The 17,090-nt window shown below is 35.5% G+C and overlaps 3 protein-coding genes across 3 annotated transcripts; 1 reads left to right on the top strand and 2 right to left on the bottom strand.

Annotated features, from left to right (window-relative positions):
* Window positions 1-1,035: 1,035 nt before the first annotated feature.
* LOC125597761 (probable LRR receptor-like serine/threonine-protein kinase At3g47570) lies at window positions 1,036-2,559 on the top strand. Its single transcript, XM_048772298.1, has 2 exons — window positions 1,036-1,950; window positions 2,028-2,559. The coding sequence occupies exons 1-2, from the start codon at window positions 1,170-1,172 to the stop codon at window positions 2,222-2,224; spliced, it is 978 nt and encodes a 325-aa protein (XP_048628255.1). The 5' UTR covers window positions 1,036-1,169; the 3' UTR covers window positions 2,225-2,559.
* A 7,978-nt stretch (window positions 2,560-10,537) lies between these two features.
* Window positions 10,538-12,029, bottom strand: LOC125597765. The gene is made up of 3 exons (XM_048772303.1): window positions 11,055-12,029; window positions 10,720-10,969; window positions 10,538-10,653 (listed from the first exon to the last, which is right to left on the bottom strand). The coding sequence occupies exons 1-3, from the start codon at window positions 12,027-12,029 to the stop codon at window positions 10,538-10,540; spliced, it is 1,341 nt and encodes a 446-aa protein (XP_048628260.1).
* A 1,351-nt stretch (window positions 12,030-13,380) lies between these two features.
* On the bottom strand, window positions 13,381-14,841 carry LOC125597760 (NAC domain-containing protein 6-like). Its single transcript, XM_048772295.1, has one exon. It carries the CDS (start codon window positions 14,437-14,439, stop codon window positions 13,408-13,410), a length of 1,032 nt encoding a protein of 343 aa, XP_048628252.1. The 5' UTR covers window positions 14,440-14,841; the 3' UTR covers window positions 13,381-13,407.
* Window positions 14,842-17,090: the final 2,249 nt, after the last annotated feature.

The raw sequence follows: 17,090 nt of genomic DNA, 5'->3' as shown, positions 1-17,090 counted from the left end.
TAACCTATAATCATTTCTCGGGTTGATGAGAAGCTGACTTTGGCAAACTGCTCAAATCTAACAAAAACTTAAAATATGGATGGTAATTATTTCAGAGGAGTCATTCCAGCAACTCTTGCCAATATCTCGAATCTTCAAAAGTTCGCAATCACTAATAACAACCTAACTGGAAGTATTCCTTCGGGCCTTGGGAATTACGCAATTTGCGATTTTTGTCACTTGTTAATAATTTTTTTGGAGGTCACTCTTTTGGAGATCTTGAATTCCTCGGTGCTTTAACTAACTGCACCAACTCCAAGTTTTATCTGTTATTGGAAATAGGCTTGGCGGTCAGTTGCCTGCATCCATTACGAATCTGTCCATAAATCTCCTAGTTTTAGGCCTTGAAAATAATTTCATTGCAGGAAGTATTCCTCGCGACATTGGCAATCTCGTAAGCCTACAAACACTCCTGTTAAAAGAAAACCAATTAACAGGTTTGCTTCCGGCCTCTATTGGCAAGCTTTTACAATTAGAGGATTGTGATCTAGGTTCAAATAGTATATCTGGAGAGATACCCATTTCTATAGGAAACCTTACTCGATTAGACCTCTAAGCTTGCTCAACAACAGCTTTGAAGGAACCATTCCTCAGAGTCTTGGAAACTGTAGTTCTCTGCGGTACTTATGGGTTGGGCCTAATAAGTTGTTTGGGACTATACCTCAGGAGATTATGCAAATTAAGTCCCTTATTTATCTAGATATGTCAGATAATTCTTTGACCGGCTCTCTTCCAAAAGATGTTGGAAGACTTGAAAATCTTGTTGACCTGTGGATTGGGAATAATAAATTATCCGGACAACTTCCACACTCTTTGGGAAGTTGTCTCTCCATGGAAACACTTTTGCTGCATGGAAATTATTTCTACGGAGCCATTCCCGATATAAGAGGGTTGAAGGGTCTTAAAAAACGTTGACTTATCCAACAATAATCTCTCTGGAAGTATACCTGGATATTTTGCAAACTTTTCTTCGTTGGAGTATCTCAATCTATCCATAAACAATTTCGAGGAAGTGTGCCAACAGAAGGAAAATTTCAGAGTGCTAATATAGTTTCAGTATTTGAAACAAAAATTTATGTGGAGGCATCAAGGAATTAAATCTAAAGCCATGCTTTACTGAAGCACCATCCATGGTATCAAAACGGTCCTTATTTGTAAAGAAAGTTGTGATCGGGGTCAGCGTAGGCGTATCTTTTCTTTTGCTGCTGGTCGTAGCTTCAGTTTCTCTATGTTGGTTCAGGAAAAGAAAGAATAATCAGCAGACCAATAGCCCAGCTCCTTCCACATTAGAGGCCTTCCATCAGAAGATGAGTTACAGAGAGATCCACAATGCAACTGATGGCTTCTCTTCAAGGAATATGATTGGCTCAGGAAGTTTTGGTACCGTGTTTAAAGCCTTTCTCTCTGCTGAGAACAAGTTTGTTGCTGTGAAAGTTCTAAACATGCAGAGGCATGGAGCAATGAAGAGTTTTATGGCAGAATGTGAATCCCTCAAGGACATAAGGCATCGTAATCTTGTGAAACTATTGACGGCTTGTTCTAGTATTGATTTTCAAGGAAATGAGTTTAGAGCTCTCATCTATGATTTCATGCCTAATGGAAGCCTTGATATGTGGCTGCACCCACATGAAATGGAAGAGATTCATAGACCCTCAAGAACGTTGACACTTCTTGAAAGGTTCAACATTGCGATTGACGTTGCTTCTGTTTTGGATTATATTCATGTTCATTGTTATGAACCTATTGCTCATTGTGATATTAAGCCAAGCAACGTCCTCCTAGATAATGATTTGACTGCCCATGTAAGTGACTTTGGTATGGCTCGTCTTCTTCTCAAGTTTGATCGGGAGTCCTTTTTCAACCAACTAAGCTCCACTGGTATTAGAGGAACCATCGGTTATGTCGCACCAGGTAAAACTATCACACATATGTAAAGTTCTATAAAGAAAATTACAATTACAATCTTGGTTATGTGAATTATGGCGCAGAATATGGAGTGGGAGGAGAACCATCAATACATGGTGATGAGTATAGCTTTGGAATTCTGCTTTTGGAAATGATCAGCGGAAAACGACCAACTGATGAGTTATTTGGGGGAAATTTTACTCTCCACAGCTACATAAAATCTGCCTTGCCAGAGCGAGTGTTGGACGTTGCAGACAAATCAATTTTCACAATGGTCTAAGAGTTGGTTTTCCTATTGCTGAGTGCTTAACAATGGTTTTGGAGGTGGGACTTAGGTGTTGTGAAGAATCTCCGGCAAACCGACTAGAAACAAGTGAAGCTAGAAAGAAGTTAATCTCAATCCGAGAAAGGTTCTTTAAAGCCAGAAGAACAGCTAGACGTTGAAGTGTTTATGATTTCCTCCCCGGATTTTAAAACCTACTTAAAAACTTATTTCTAATGCCTCTAAAATATCATTTCATAATGTGTGGTTTTTCTCCTTTGTGTACTCACATGGTTGCAGAATATTGTTAACGACTGCTTATTATTTGCAGATAAAAGATGAATGTTGTGTTACTAGCTTTACAACTAAGTTTCTTATTGTCCTAGTGGTTGAATGGCATCGGATGATATAGCTCTACCACGACATTTTCTATATCTTGGCTAGAAATTTCCATTAAACTTGCTATGGATGACTGTAGTAGACAATGGGAACTGTATCAGCCGCATCTCTTATGTGGAAAACTCGATGTGTCAAGGAATCAAGATATATTTTTACTCTTGTACAGTTTTATTATTTCTAGTATTATAAATATTTTATTTGTTATTTTATTTTATTATTTCAGTTTAAAAATTTTAGAATCAAGGAAAGTGAAAATGATGATTACTTTAAACTATTTATAATGCATATACTAATTTAAATTAATAATATATATACCAAAATCTAATTAATTATAATGTTTATGTAACACATTATATTTTATATAATAAACGTGAGTATCATTAGTTTGAATAATATATTTATATGAAAAAATTATTTATATGAAAATCGCAGATATTAATTAATATCATAGAAAAAGTCAATATCAAATTAACAGTCGAAATAGTATTTAGTTGAAAATTAGTATCGTTTGGATGTCTGAGTCAATTATATCAAACTTGATCGATGTTTTAAAAGTTCAAACACCAGTCTGCCTACTTTTTTGTTTGTTTCTCACGTTGATGTTTTATTTCCATTCAAAGTAGCATCCTTTGAAAAATCATGAGCGAAGTAGATTTTGATTACTCAACCTTTGAAAGTGGTTTTCAAAACAATTGTTATAAGAAAATTTTACCTGTACTCGAATGAAAAAGCAAAAATCTTAGGTAAATAATAACGGGTTGCCAACTAACTAGTTTTGGAATCAAAATTAAGAAAATAACTTTGATTCGATGTTACTAATCTAATAACATTTCACACACTTTTTATCCAAATATTCGCTTGCTGTTTCTTAGTACCGGTGATAGAGAAAGCAAGAGATGACATCGACGAGTGTAAATGTGGCCAGCAGAAATTGTAGTTGAAGATGGTCCAATACCAATATATAAATAACTATGATGCCCGGCGTAAATACCGATTGAATCTTGTTTTATGTATATTGGATGTCATCTGTTCGAGTCACCGTTTTTTTTTCTACGCGAATGGCACGTTGTTTGACATCACAAGCCCATCCATATGCAATGCATTTCAAAGAGAAGACCTGTTAACTGCCGAGCGAATATTAATGGGCCCAACTTTAGAGGAATGTTCTCGCAAGTCGCAACTATACAATATATAATACAACCCCCGACGAGTAAGTTTCCTGAGATATATCATATATGTTAACGTGAGAGGCTTACCAAAGCTAATCTTCACTTGTATTCCTGCAACGAAAGCTCCAAAGAGCTTATCGAAAACGACGTTGATATATCCAAACAATGAGGTTTGGAAGAGGGCAAAAATGCCGAGGACCTAGATTTGGCTAAACAGGCTATTAGACGAGTAACATCAGTTCTAAAACTGATGAGGCTTCCGGAGAAACTATGTGAATATCAAAAGCAACAGGAACAAACTGCTCGGTGAGGACGGTGAGACAGTTGAGGCTAATAGGACAACATATCATAAAAGCTTCATGAAATTTCCTTGGTCAAAAGAGTTGAGTCAAGAACTCCGGTTCTAGAGAACTTGTCGGGCATGACATAAAATGCCATTTTCCATAGACAGAAGTATTCATCGTGACAGTTCGAAGCTCAGTGCACATGAAACGCAGCTATGGAGAAGGATGATTCTCAAGGACACCCCATTAGGAGGACGGCTAGGTGAACCGGGTAAGCAAAAGAGATGAATTCTGAGGTATAGTACCTTCTTGTCCTTGAGAATCATATGCTGATCAAACACGCAAGTAACAGAACTACATGCTAATCTGCAGCTTTTGGGCTCTGAAATAATGTAGCTAATGGGCTCTATTGGTGTTATAGAGAGGTGGTGGTGTTGGAATGTTGGATGATTGACCACGAAAGAAAGATGTTGACGGTCTCGTCTGTTGAAATGTGTGGCCGAGAAAGAAGGTGTCTGTTGAAGCTTGGGATCTTTGCAGAGAAAGGATGCCATGTGAATGTAAGAGAAAGGTAGCTTCCTTTAAGACATCTTAAAACACTAGGGGTCGCTTGGGCTGCGCCCGGGATTTATTGTTTCAATTTTAATTGTGATTATATATTTTGTATGTTTACTTTAATATACAAATAGTATAATTTATTAAAAAAATATTTGTAGATATATAATTATAAAATTATTTTAATTATTCATTGTTTTTGTCTTACAAATTGCATATTTCAATATCCAAATTTTTCTATTTTTGTTATCGGGAAATATATATAAGGGGATGATCAAAATGAACAAAAATTAATTACATTTTAGTTATGGTGTTTGATTGATTGGACTATAGAAATAATGTTTCATTTCACTTAAATTTTTTATAACTTGTGTTTCCAATTAATCTCCAAGTAATATAATGGACCCTCCTCCTTTAAATCTACAACCTTACTTAATGTTTTATTTCAAAAAGCAACGGTTTAAATGTTACAAAATTTTCTACATAAAAAAACTTACATCTAAATCATTAAAATTACAGACTAAAATATTTCAACAATTTATATATAACCCTTCTAATCGGACCATTGATCTTAATATTCTTTTATCTCACTTATATAATTTTTTTGGTTAAATACTGTTAAATGGACAACCGATTAATATTTTATTATAGTTTTAAAACCATTGGATTCATAACTTTCACGGATGTTTAAAATTTTGTCTTTTCGACCCCAATTTATTTTGTTCCACTCTATATCTATTTTGATGTAGTTTCACCATCTATATCTTTATATATATATATATATATATATATATATATATATATATATATATATATATATAAAGTGCATATTTATAAAATTAATTTTGAGCAATGACCATAATCGCATCTGTGCTGAGATGGTAGATATCAAGAAGTCTCCCAAGTTGTTTTATTTGTTGTAGCGCAGACGTTTAAAAACTGTTGGGAATAATTTGTTAAGCTAATGTAACGGTGCTAAGTTGTGGCTGAATTTTTTTTAACTGCTGCTTAGGGATAATAAGCCCAAGAATTAAATGTTACTGCTTGGATGTAGCCTACACAAAACTTAAAGCCAATATTGTTGGCTTAATGTAGGAAAACTCTGTTAAGCAAGAAAAAAAAAACTGTGAACATAGCCGGACAGACACTTTAAAGGAGAGACCACAGTAATTCAAACTTTCAAGCTAGTCAATTCTTTGACAGAACATAACCGGAGAGACAACACGTTAGTTCAGTCGAAGTGCGAGGAAATGGTAAGCAACTGACCATGACATCTTTTACGGAAAAAAAACTGATCCCGATATTCCGGTGATCAGTTGAGTTGATCAGACATAATGTTTTTTGTGGAGGCCGTTAAGGATTTACAAATTTAATTATCATTGAAGGTATTTTTTTTTCACTGAAGGTACTAAACTTCCTTAGATATTGAGATTAGCTAAACTTCCTTAGATACTGGATCATGTTAAGCTCCTTGTGTTCTTGAAAAAAGCTCGTACTTACTTGGAAACCTCGTTTTTATCGGTTTGATCATGAGGATACCATAACGGAGTATGAACCATGTAATAGTGTGATCAACATATATCATATCCAGGATTGTTATCACCTTGGAAGCTGCACTTTAAGCTCTTGCCAAACGCTCTGCCTCTGTATCATACTTTAAAACATGATAACATGCATGCCGCTTTTCGAGAAAGAGTGCATATGTTCTACCACAAGCAGAGCAATCACAGGCTGCATCAGAGAAAATATGATAAATCAAGAGATGGTGAGATAAATGCATATCTATAGGGAATGATTCAGTTTACCAAGAGGCCTTGTATCGTCTTTGAAGTTGGAGTTTAGAATTCTTGAGAATGTTTCTGTGAGAGTAATTTAAAAGCTCTTCTATGAACGTAGGATCACTTTCTCTTAACGCTCTGTGAATGACTATCAACACCTTCATTGCTACCTGTACATACATGTGTTTGCCAAAATGAAAACACATTTAGGATCTTGTTCAGAGGAAACTTAGAGAGGAAGAAAGAAACTTATAACCCAAGTGCGAGTTTTGGATAATCTCTTTGACAATGCATGAATGTTGTAAGCACCATCTGCTTGTAGTTGTATTACTGATGTCGTCGAGAATATCTCTGCAGAAAGACAACCACATCGTATGTTATTAGTAGTTCTCCATTAAAGTTCTAACATACGTAGGAAAGAAGAGTTACATGCTTTGTGGTTGTGTTCATGCACTGGCAATTTGGATATACGAGTCTGTGCCAGGTTTAGGAGAGATATATGGGCATCGGATAGATGGACCTGAGGTTCCCCTTCTGTCATGGCATGGTTCTCGTCAGCGTATCAACTTCTTAAACTTCTGTGCACAAGAAAAGCAACAACATCAGAAGGTATGAAGAATTTCTTTACAGTTACCTGTCTATTTTTTCCTACTTAATTAGTATTGTACTTTACAATGCAGGTTCGTGTAAGGCATATGATTTTAAAACCAATGGAGGATAGATATCCGAAATGGGACGAAGATGAACCACCTGCTGATTTGGATAACATGATAGTTGATATCCTCAATGATCAGCTTAACGTAAAGTTTTGGGAAGTAGTGCCACCTTCCAAGTACCTGAAGGGAAAAACTCATGTCACTGCACCTAGTGTTCCTGATACAGTGGATGAGAGCCCCTCCGCAAAACGAAAGAAGGAGAAACAAACTGCTCCAGAAATGGTATGTATCTAGTGTTATTGAATATGTTCTAGTGTTATTGAATATGTTCCTTTTGTTAGTGGTTAATTTTTTTTTTGGTTTGTGAATATTGCAGGCAGAATCTCATAGTGATATGCCCATCAACAACATCACCATACAAAAGTTTCTTGAATGTGTTAACAACCTGAATGCAAAAGTAGAAACCATGGATGTTAGTGTAGCTGAAAAGTAGGGGTGGGCGTTCGGGTACCCGTTCGGGTTCGGATCGGGTATTTCAGATTTTCGGGTATTTCGGTATAGAGGTTTAGAACCCGTTCGGGTATTTCTGTACTTCGGGTCGGGTTCGGGTATTTTTAGTTCGGATTCGGTTATTTCGGATCGGGTTCGGATATTTAGATTTTGAAAAAAAAAATTAAAATTTTCATTTCTCAAGTTTGTTGTATTTAAAAATATAACTTTCAGTTAACTAATTTTTTATTTTTAATAGATTGAATGGTTAATAGATTTGGACATAACATTTTAAAACTAAAAAGACATTAATTTAGTTATTTTTTTTTTTGGATGTAACTTTTTGTTAATTTTTGAAATAAAAAACTTGACATGCATTTTAAGTGAGTAGCAAATCATTTTTTCCATAATTGTATGTATATCATATGAACTTAAAGTATGTGTAGTATCAATATAAATATTTTATATAAAATGAGAAATATAAACTAGAAATATAAGGTTAATTATACATATGTTCGGATAGCTTCGGATATCCATTCGGGTTCGGGTATTATCTGTTCGGGTTCGGAGATGGAAGTTTCTTCTCTGCTATCCTATCTTCTCTGCTATTATACATATGTTCGGATAGCTTCGGATATCCATTCGGATTCTATACACACTCAGATGGAAGCTAAAATGGGTTTATTGGAGACTGAGTTAAAGAACGAGATGGCCATATTAAGGGAAGAAATAAATGTTCTTAAAGGGAAAGATGATGAAAAAATTCCTTCAAATGCTGGCAACTCCAAAGTACAAGACGATGATGACACTTGTAGCAACACGATGGTATGTTTACATTGTCAACTAGGGTGTTTTATCTTTTATGCACAAAATACTTACTGTTTTTTTTATACTTGACAGTCATGGATGGTTCAGACAAAAAAAAGTTCTATTGATGGTTTACCAATACAACGTGTCGTTAAAAAGGAGAAGAAGAATAAGAAGACGATGCCGGTGAAGGAAGATGTAAAGCCATTGAAAAAAGTCAAGACAGAGAAAGCATTTAGTATCCCAGAGCTGAATGACCAATCCATTTCCACAGATGACTGGGAGAATAATCTAAAATGGGAGAAGAGTGTAAAGTGTAGACAGGTGTTGGAAGCACTTGTTTCAGATGTGGAGCCTAGACGCAGGCGAAAACAGCAGTTGACGAAGACTCAAGTTTGGCCTTTTGTAGGGAATCCAACAGTGAAGCGTATCATAACTGGTGTCTCCAAGGAACCTTATGACCCATTATCTAAGGTGGATCCAGACAGAAAGTATTGGACTTCATTAAGTCTGATTTATAAGTTTCTTCTCTGCTATCCTATCTTGTTCTTTCTTAATAGTCTGGTTTGTAAGTCTTATTCTTTGTTTTTCTTCTTTGTAGGGAAAAGGACGAGTCCGGTTTTGCTTACGTAAGCACATAATTTTATGTGAAGTTGATTATACCGAGAGAAGCTTGGCCAACAATTTGTTACGGGTAAGAAGTGGCTTGCAGATGTTGACACTCTCTTCCTCTGTCACCATGTCAACAGTGACCACTGGGTTGCTTTACGCATTGATCTTGTTAAGGAGGTAATACATGTGTACGATAGCATTCCATCTATGGTGACTGATAAGAAGATGCACGAGGAGTGCAGGCCTTTCAGAAAAATGCTTCCGGCTCTGCTCAATAAGATGGTGGATGGGAGAACTAAGCGTGACAAGCAGTTCACCTTTAGCAGATTAGCAATATGTATACGTCCCTGCAGATATCACAGTGTAGTAAATTAGCAAAGCATTCTAAATATCACAGTGAAGTAAATTAGCAAAGCAGTCTCAATATATTACCTCCAACAATTTCTCTACACCACGAGTTAGAGAGGTTTTCATCAACTCGGCGTCATGTTTTCTTGTTGCAAACCAACGTGTCATCATTAAGCAGATTGACTCTAGAAGGTGAACAATTGGCAAGCTTCTAGCACCGGACAAAACTCTGTTTATGGACTCAGCTATGTTACTTGTAGTGAGGTTATATCTATCACCTCTAAAATGAGCTCGTACCCACTTACATACATCAGCACGTTCCAAATATGCATGAAGGTTGCTTGAAATTCAGCCAACCTACACGAGTTGGTAGCTTTTTTGACCAATCCAAACAAATCACGCCCTCTGAACCGTAACAAGATGTTTTTATATAAGTGGTACGTGCAAATTCCTCTGCTTGCCAATGGATAGACCGCCGCAATAGCTTTCCCTATTGACTTGTGTCTAGAGATGTCAAATGGGCTGTCCATGTCCAATGGGCATGTCCAAATGGACAAAGCAGTTTATTGGACATTATTTTTTTTAAGTCCAAATTGTCCAGACCAAATTGGACCATTCCAAATGGACCTTCCGCGGAGTCCAATTAAAAAATCAGTGTTAACATACAAAAATTCATATTTAATATATTATTATGTGTTGTAGAATTCAAAAGCATAGATACGATTTTGGTAGGAAATCTTGATTTACAGTTTTGGAGGAAAATCTCGATTTTACGGTTTTGGCGAGAAATCTTGATTTTACGGTTTTGGCGAAAAATCTCGATTTTACGGTTTTGACAGAAAACTAGATCTACCGTTTTGGCGGAAAATCTTGATTTTACGGTTTTGGCGGAAAAATCTCGATTTATGGATTTGGCGGGAAAACTCGATTTACGGTTTTGGCGAAAAAACTTGAAAATTCGATTTTACGGTTTTGGCGAGAAAACGTTATTTCACGGTTTTAACGGGAAAATATGATTTACGGTTTTGACGGAAAACATGATTTTTACTCAAATACATTAACCCTAGATATTTTAAAATTTTGGGCCGTCCATGTCCATCTGGTTTTGTCCATTTGGATATGGGTATATTTGGGCCTCGCCCATTTGCACAAAACAAAATTATGGTCAAATATGGGCATGTCCATATTGGTTTGGACATGGGCTATCCATGGACAGCATGCCCATTTGACATCCCTACTTGTGTCTGTCATAAATTAACGCCAATCCTTCATCATCTGGTATCACACGGCTGAGTTGGCGGAAAAACCATGTCCATGATTCATCATTCTCTGTGTCAACCACAGCAAATGCTATTGGAAAGATCTGGAAATTACCATCATGTGATGTTGCAATCAGAAGCGTTCATTTGTATTTACCTTGCAAAAAAGTTCCATCAACCACCACAACCTTCCTCATAAATGGAAATCCGGTAATGCTAGCGTTGAATGCAAGGAATAAGTACTTAAATCTATTGTTTGCATCAATTTCCAGTCGAGTTAAAGTCCCCGGATTTGCCATTCTAATCATGTGGAGGTAAGTAGGTAGTTCCTCGTATCCACTCTCTGAAGAACCCATTACGAGATCTCTAGCAACTATAAGTGTACGATGAGCTTTCCAGTAATCCATCTGCAATAAAAATAAACAGTAACTAAGTTTAAAAGGAAGTAAAGGTTGGAGAAGAAAGTATATTTGATGCAAAACTGTAGTCAACCTTGATTCTGAAGCTCATGTTCATAGCATTATTAACATGACGTGGCAAAATATATGGATCAACCCCACCAATATAGTCTTTGTACAAGAGTCCAAGAATTTCAGGAGTAGCTTGTCGGGAACGAGATGAACGTTCTGTTACGGAGCAGGTATGTTCATCTACATACACTCGGATTGTAAACTTCGCAGAATTACCTACTGGTGTAGCTCTTAGCTTCCATGTACATCCTTTTAACCAACATTTTATAAACAGCAGTGAACGTGTTGATGCGTGGACATCAAAATCAAACTTTTGGACAGCTGAACATATCTTCAGACGTGTCTCCAATGCATCTTTCGAATTATAACTCTGTCCTACGTCAAATTTGAATGTGCGCAAATAGGACAGACTCTTTGGAGACTCTCTTTCTTCTGTCTTTAGGGCTCTTGCATATATCATCTTTGTAGAAGATCCATGAACCTCTTCTACATGATCTGGTGGAAGCCCATACGCAGTAAAGTTTTCATCGTCAGATGTTGCTCCATCAGAGTCATCGCAGTAATTGAAACTATCACCTTCTTCATCTGTATCTTCTTCGTCTTCACACAACGGGTCATCTCCTTGTATGGGTTGTTTCTGATCTTCGCCATCTCCTTCCCCAGCACTTTTGTTCGCTTTAAATTCAACACACAGTTGAACGTCCTCAACTTTGTGAAGAGCCAAGAATGCATGAAACTGCCAATCGTTTCCTATTTTCACAGGTGGTATATTGATGCTTTGATTGTGTAGATTCCGCTTCGGAAAAATGTACCTCAGTTCCAAATTGTTTTCTGCAAAATCAACTCCGTAATCTTCAAATATGATTTTCACAAAATCCTCAAATTGAGTGCCCTCATTCGCAGCCACTAATATGCTTTCTCTGTCATTATCCGCTTCAAATAACCACTTAGTTTTCTCAACTTTCCACTTACCAGAGACGAAAATTATGTGTTTCATTATTCTCCAATCAATATGAAATCAAAGATGCCATTGTAAATCACCATGAAAGGGGACCACGTGTTGCTGAATGAAACGTAAAAAGAAGAAGACGACAAAGACGGTATACCTAATTAGAGAACGTTGTGTAATGACTAGCTTAAACCAAGGTTAGAAATTGTTTAAACCGGTGGTTTAAATTAAATAAATTGGAAATAAATTGATTTAGACCAATTTTAAAAATTAATTAAAACCAAAGTTAATTTAAACTGAAACCTATTTAAACTAAACCGAAATCTATGTGAATTTAACCAGAAATTCGAGTGGATATGTCTGCTATAAGTTGTTTGTCCCAATCTAGTAATTAAAATTTAATTTAAAAGTCTGCCGTCAAAGGTGGCAATTTAAAAAGTCTGCCACCAAATAAAAATAAAAGTCGATCAGAAAATTAAATCGGATAAACATATGTGTCATAAAAATTTATATCTCTTTCCCATTGAAAGTCAGTCGTACGTAATTTTAAATCGATCTTAAAAATCTAACAATTCTGAAATAAAACTGACAATTTTTAAAAATCGGTGACTTCATGCGACAGACTTAAACATATAAATCTAGTGACAACTTTAAATCGGCCAGATAAAGTAGCCACCTCTAAAATATATGTCGTTACTTAAAAAATCTGCCACCGTTTACATGGCAGATGTTAATATAACGACAGTTTTAATTAACAGATTTATATCCGGAAAGATTTATTTTCCATGAAACAAATCTGCCGTCGACGATTTTTTTCAAAATTTAAACGGCACTTTCATAATATTAGATTTGGGCACAACTGTTAATAAAGGTATTTTTGTCCATAAAATATTGTAGTAATTTAAAACTTTTGTGTTATACTCTAGTATAATTTGAATCATTTTAGTAAACTTCCCTATAATTTTTTTTTTTAAGAAACAGTTTTCTTAAGAGTTGATCAGAAATCAAACGCTTTATCTTTCAGCTCTTTAGGCCTTGCTTTCTTTAGAATCAAGCACATAAAGATAAAGTCTCACTTAAAATCCAAATATAGCAACCGAACTATGCAGTGACTTGAGCGTAATTAAACCAAAGGAACTGTACGTACTTTTTCCAATGTTAAACTCATGCGTGGAGTTTTTTTAGTATTCATAGGCGTTATCGGTGGTATCACACTAGCAGATGAGTGCTCCAGAAATTTTTGATTTCGATAAAAGGGTGTTTGGATCGGTTTAATCAAACACAAAGATCATTTACAAACTTTTAATGATGAGATAAATTCTCATTAAAAGATCCAGAAATAATAACCATAACCAAACGAACTATACATGTTTCCTATGTTTGACTACTTTATTTGCTCTTGTGTTGCATCAGAAGAAAATGTCGGCTAATAATATGAATCTTGATTGACTCCCTTGGTGACAGTTTGATCTTGGATCTCACATCCATGAGAATTGAATATGAGTCCACGAGGATTGGTGTTGTTCCATGGAGAGGTATCTTGATGCCATGAGTCTTCATGATGGTAAATCAGGTTGTTCGGCATTGCCAATCTTGAGAAAGATATATCATCATAAGGATCCACCATCATCTGACGATGTTGTTGTTGTGGATGAGTGATGCCGGCTTCCAGGTCAGCTAGATTGAATATTTCATCTTGGCTAACACACTCATCTTCCATGATTACAAGTGCGTTGTTTATGCTTCCGGAATCTTGACGTTGAGGAGGAGGATAAATCGGTGGATGTTGTTGTTCTTGAGTGGCCTTATCAGAATATCCCATAATGGTTTGAAGTCTCAATCCCTGTCCTTCAAAAGGAGGAATCAGTGGCCGCTGTTGATGAGTGAAGTCAAGGAGTCTATTGTTGTTGTCATCGCTGTTCCCTTGTTGAGGCTGCTCTGTGGCGATGTCATTGTCTCCGTTTTTGCTCTCGTCAACGACCATCTTGTTATTGTCACGGAGATGACACAAGACTACTTCTTGGAACTGAGCATCGTTCTCACTTGCAAGCCAATACTCCGTCATACACCAACCAGTGGTGTCTCCTTTAAGCTTTCCCTTGACTTTCTTGTGGTACGCGAGTTCTGTTTTGTATCCGATCACAACCTTGGGGTTGTTACGGTCAGTGATCGCCTTCTTTACGCCACTTGTCGTCCAAGTTCCGCCGTTACTGCTTCCTCTACCGGGAACCGTGCGTTTGGGCCTGCTCCCCAAATTACGTGTCCTTAGAACAAAGTAAAACCACATGTTCTCTTTGAATTGATCATTCTTGACGTGCGGAAGAAGCCACGGCTCGTCTTCATAAAGTTTGATATCTGTGATGAAACCATCTTTTCCTGTATCCACTCTGTTGCGTAGATAATACCCCACCAAATTCTGGTCAATCGGAGAGAACTTTAAGTCCCTTGGATGAGCCATATTAAATCCTTCTGGATCAGTTAGAAGATGCTTGACAACAAAACCCTAGAAACACGGTTTCAACAGAATCAAACTAATGCATACGCCAAAAACAACTGGATGTGCGCAAGAATTAATGCACTGAAAGTCTTAACGTACCTTGGTAGCTTGATGATAATTTATCTTTTGGTTTCAAAGAAAGCACTGAGAGTGTACTTATATATAAAGCAAGGATGAGCCGACTTGTCAAGTATCTCTATCCGAAACATCTTATTTTCCTTTTCCAAATAGATTGACCCACCCCCACAACCACAAAATATTTTCATATACTCGATTTGTTTTATTATAATGGTTTTATACGATATTAGTATCTAGAATCACTTCCCTAATGCGAATTATCTACCATTATTTTTTTATTTTTGTTAGGATTTTGAGCAGTTTGTTGCCTTATAAGTTACTACTAGATTTTGACCCGCGCTTAGAAAGCGCGGGAATTAAGAAATAAATTTTATATTATATTTTTGCTGTCAAAAATTATTATTATTAAATGTTTGTATGAACTTAATATATTATGTATATTTTTAGTAGCGGTTTCATTCGTTTTGGGTGTGCATGATTTATATTAAATGATTTAAGGTTTTTATGAAATAAAATATGATGTATGAAATGTGTTTTTGGTACAATATATCAACATTATAATACAAACAATCTTTATCAGTGTTTTCTTGTCAAAAATATAAATATAATTATATATATATATATATATATCCGTCAATAATAAGTATTCACTTACTGAGTAAAATATGTTATCAAGATTTATGAAATGTTTAACAATTTTAATAGTTTGATAAAGGCTTTTTATAATTATTTTTTTTAATATATTAAATGGGTTTGAAAAAGTGATTTTTAGACTGTAAACTAAATCATAAAGTTAATATGAGCTTCTTTTTTTTTTAAACAATATATGGACTAATTATTAAGTCTATTTATTACAAAATTCTCAACATGTTTAAGTGGGCTTCCGACAACAATAATATAAGAACAAAAACATAATATATCTTCATTAGTTTTGAAAAAGGTCAGACAAAAAATCAATATTGACCGTCAATTTGCTAAAAAAAGGAAAGTCATTCGATTCTTCCATGCCGAAAGCTCATCTTCATCAAACCTCCATTTCTAGAATCGATGATCGATTTCTGAAGCGCTATAACCATCCTCACCCTAACTCGAGTGGATTAGGTTGATTTTCTTTATAATCGAGAGAAAGTACATTTTTGTTTCCTTCATCTATGATTCAAACTATCTTCTCTTTTGTTTCTTGATGCTTCTTCGTAACATGCAAAACCAGATCGTTGATAACCTGGCGGGTAAATATCTGTCTTCTCCGATCAGATCCGATTTGACTCAGCAAAGGATCTGATTTCCCAAAACAAATCAAGGTCTTTACATACCGATGGTTTGAATTTATTTTTTTTAGTTGAAGTATTAGCCGTAATGAAAATCATTTTTTTCTCTGCATTACATGAATTATTTTAGGAAAAATTTTGCTGACTGCATGATTGATGACACACGTTTACATAGTACTCAATGTTTAGTATCACTAATACTTTAGTCTTTAATCATTAAATTATAACTCTTACCAATAGTTTTTGGAGTAATCTGTGTACTCTATGTTTTTTTTTAAATTTTCCCCTTGCTTTCACACATCTTTCTAATCCTTGCCATCATAGACTCAATGTTTGCTTTCTCTGATACAGCTTCTCTAAATAAATCTTGAGCATGATCGGAAACATTTGATACATCACTTTCTTGACTGCTAAAAATTAACTGTTCATAATAAACATATTTGAGTGCTTATATATACATTCAGGAAAGATGTTATTATCTGAAACATACCTAACCTGGGATGGATTCGTAACGTTGGAGCTATTAGTTCCAGTTACTGCTATCTGCCTTAGTTTAGGAGTAGACTTAGCACCATCTTTTCTTAAAACATGACTGCTTTGCTTCACACCAGATTGTAACATTGTTTTGCTCTGTATTATTTGCTCAGTTTCTGGTTTGCAAAAGACATTTTAGTTATTAAGATTTTGCTAAAAGTATACCAAATCAAAATGAATATCTGAAAGTAGCAACACATACCTTTTAAATCTGTGTTAAGTCTGCTCCTCTATGAAGTTGGATATTTTGTCGTATTTAGTGTATCTGAGCAGCAAAAAGTGTGTTATAATATATGCCTGTCCATGTTTACAAAATTGATGTAAATCTTACTTTTGCAGTGTATAGATATTGGATCCGACATATGACCAGCTCGTAACTGATAGCCATCTGAAACCTTACTCTCATATTACAGACAAAAAGCACCTCAAAATTGTTTACCTTCTTGTCAGAGAAAATGATTTCCGTTGTCTCACTAAACTGTTCACTTTATCAAAATCCAGGTGTGAAAAAACTTTGACTTGGATCCACGTTTCAGTTTTGTACGCCTTGATATCTGACATGTATGATAACTTCAGTGTAGGCTTCATTTTCTATGCCTAATTTTTTCGCAAGGTGTTAGGTTGAATGGGTCGAGTAGATAGTATATATAGCAAAAGGAAAAGATTTGGTGAGAATAAAGAAAGATATTAAAGATTTTATTTAAAAAATTGTTAGTAAGATATGCCTTGCGA

Source organism: Brassica napus, unplaced genomic scaffold (assembly GCF_020379485.1).
Source record: "Brassica napus cultivar Da-Ae unplaced genomic scaffold, Da-Ae ScsIHWf_1538;HRSCAF=2138, whole genome shotgun sequence".
NCBI lineage: Eukaryota > Viridiplantae > Streptophyta > Magnoliopsida > Brassicales > Brassicaceae > Brassica > Brassica napus.
The sequence above is the reverse complement of the archived record's forward strand: the minus strand, read 5'-3'. Positions and strand labels throughout refer to the sequence as shown.

Bases quoted from the DNA above. Each gene is read 5' to 3' on its own strand.
- LOC125597761 (XM_048772298.1), top strand. From the start codon at position 1,170: ATGGTATCAAAACGGTCCTTATTTGTAAAGAAAGTTGTGATCGGGGTC. The intron at 1,951-2,027 runs GTAAAACTATCA...ATTATGGCGCAG, and splicing joins CATCGGTTATGTCGCACCAG to AATATGGAGTGGGAGGAGAA.
- LOC125597765 (XM_048772303.1), bottom strand. From the start codon at position 12,029: ATGAAACACATAATTTTCGTCTCTGGTAAGTGGAAAGTTGAGAAAACT. The intron at 10,970-11,054 runs GTTGACTACAGT...TTTTTATTGCAG, and splicing joins ACATGAGCTTCAGAATCAAG to ATGGATTACTGGAAAGCTCA. The intron at 10,654-10,719 runs GTAAATACAAAT...TCTTTCCAATAG, and splicing joins TGATGGAACTTTTTTGCAAG to CATTTGCTGTGGTTGACACA.
- LOC125597760 (XM_048772295.1), bottom strand. From the start codon at position 14,439: ATGGCTCATCCAAGGGACTTAAAGTTCTCTCCGATTGACCAGAATTTG.